Genomic DNA, 2,230 nt, shown 5'->3' on the forward strand with positions numbered 1-2,230 from the left:
TATCCTACCCATCACTTTATTACTTGAGCGACTAGTGCACTTGCTAGTTTTGCATGTTATAAGAAACGCGCATCAAATGGCCTAACTTCTGCTTGACCCCACAGAAAGCTATTTCTGAGAATAAAATCTACCTCTAAGTAATCCACTACTAGGCCTTCCCTTAGAGTGAATTTTTTCTCATTTAACAGTACAATCACGTTTTCTACCACATCCGTGATCATACTTTGTCCTCCATCTGCAACTGTATTTAGGATAGGTTTTTCCAATGGTTTCCAAAGTTCCTGTGGAAAACATTGCTTCCTTGCAATATATTTGGTTGCTCCTGTGTCTACAAGAATATCCAGAGTATATTCCTCATATTCTGGAAAACACAGTTTAGCACGTATGCATGTGTCAATAGTCCCCTGAACTATCGCATGATAATGCATTTTATGACTCATCATCATTTTCGTGCTTAGAGTTTCTTCTTCATATACTGGGATCTGTACAGATTTATACCCAACAATTTTCCTGTTATTACTACTTCCAGCATCACTAGCAGTGTCATCTGTTTCCATTATATTTTTCCTTGATATGAAGGGCTGAACCTCTTTATTCCGCTCTAGAGACCCCGAGTTTCTAGCCGTAGGAAGAGTAACCTCAACTTCATTATCAAGTTCCTGGATTTGAATTCCCCGATTAGGGTTTAATTTCACCATGTTGGGCTGCGTTAAATATTCCAAAACTCATCGTTTCAGCCACGTAAGAGCCTTAGCATTGACTACCATAGGTCGAATAATTTTGCAGATAAATGCCCTCATAAGGGAAAGAAGAAGGCTGCGGTAAGATCTTTGGAAGTCAACGCGGAAAGCCAAACTTCTGAATTTGAGCCAGTTTGGGGATATGAAATTGATTCTGATGATGAGGTTTATGAATTAATTTCGGATTACTCTGATGATTCGGATTCTTCAGAGGATGACTCAAAAGATATAACTTTTGAGGAACAATCTTCAAATCTTCAACGCATAGGTATATTCATGCAGCGGACTAGAAGTCTAAATGAGTATCCTAGGAATAGCGGTATTGGTAATGAGGATGATCTTATTTCAATTAAAAATGAAGATGAAAACCCTAACTCGGTAATTAGTTCATCATCTAATTATGAGGATCACTCGGGTAACCCTGATAATTGGGTAATTCCGAGGTTAACACCTAAAGAGGTTTTTGAGAAACGCTCTAAGTGGCTATTTAAAGCTGAAGGCTTGGAAGATGTACACGAAAAACCTGTTCGTGTAGCTTTGTCTCAATCTCTAGAGGGAGAACTGGTGCTCTCGAATGACGAGTGGCTACGGAAGGTTCGAAATCTTGCCAAATGGGCAAATGGCAAATATAATTATGTACAACTTGGTGCTGTACAGATTCGTATGAAGGGACTATTCCGTGGAGGAATGAATGTACCTGTTCAGGTCGCCTTACTGGATAGACGATGGCTTACGTTTGGTAAAGCTCTCGTTGGCGGTTTTCACGCTAACTTAGCTATGGGAGATGCCTATAGGACTGTTAAACCAAGATATATGGTTAGTCTCCAGGATCCAAACCTCAAACGGATTATGGTTCTTCGAATTCATACTTCAGGGCTAGAAGACTTGATGGCTTCTAGTGATGGAATAGCAATTCAGTATAGGTTAATTTATCGGTTGATAAATTCTGTAAAACCTATACGTATGAACTCCAGTGCAAATACTGAGGTTCATGGCCCGGGAAAGGATTCTGTAATTCTTATTCGACCTATGGTAGTCAATGCTAAGGCTTTTACGTGGCCGAAATGATGGGTTTTGGAATATTCAACGCAGCCCAGCGTGGTGGAATTAAACCCTAATTGGGGAATTCAAATCCAGGAACTTGATAATGAAGTTGAGGTTACTCTTCCTACGCCTAGAAACTCGGGGTCTCTAGAGCGGAATAAAGAGGTTCAGCCCTTCATATCAAGGAAAAATATACTGGAAACAGATGACACTGCTAGTGATGCTGGAAGTAGTAATAGCAGGAAAATTGTTGGGTATAAATCTGTTCAAATCCTAATATATGAAGAATAAACTCCAAGCACGAAAATGATAATGAGTCATGAAATGCATTATCATGCGATAGTTCAGGGGACTATTGACACATGCATACATGCTAAACTGTGTTNTTGATAGGACTAACAGCTCATTATGATTGGTGGTGTTGTAATTTTACCCATATCAATTTG

The 2,230-nt window shown here is 39.4% G+C and overlaps 1 protein-coding gene across 1 annotated transcript; it reads left to right on the forward strand.

Moving 5' to 3' along the window:
• Positions 1-696: 696 nt before the first annotated feature.
• Positions 697-2,075, forward strand: LOC116120140. Its single transcript, XM_031406077.1, has 4 exons — positions 697-730; positions 787-1,065; positions 1,240-1,772; positions 1,878-2,075. Exons 1-4 carry the CDS (start codon positions 697-699, stop codon positions 2,073-2,075), a joined length of 1,044 nt encoding a protein of 347 aa, XP_031261937.1.
• Positions 2,076-2,230: the final 155 nt, after the last annotated feature.

This window comes from Pistacia vera, unplaced genomic scaffold (assembly GCF_008641045.1).
Source record: "Pistacia vera cultivar Batoury unplaced genomic scaffold, PisVer_v2 Contig927, whole genome shotgun sequence".
NCBI classification, from domain to species: domain Eukaryota; kingdom Viridiplantae; phylum Streptophyta; class Magnoliopsida; order Sapindales; family Anacardiaceae; genus Pistacia; species Pistacia vera.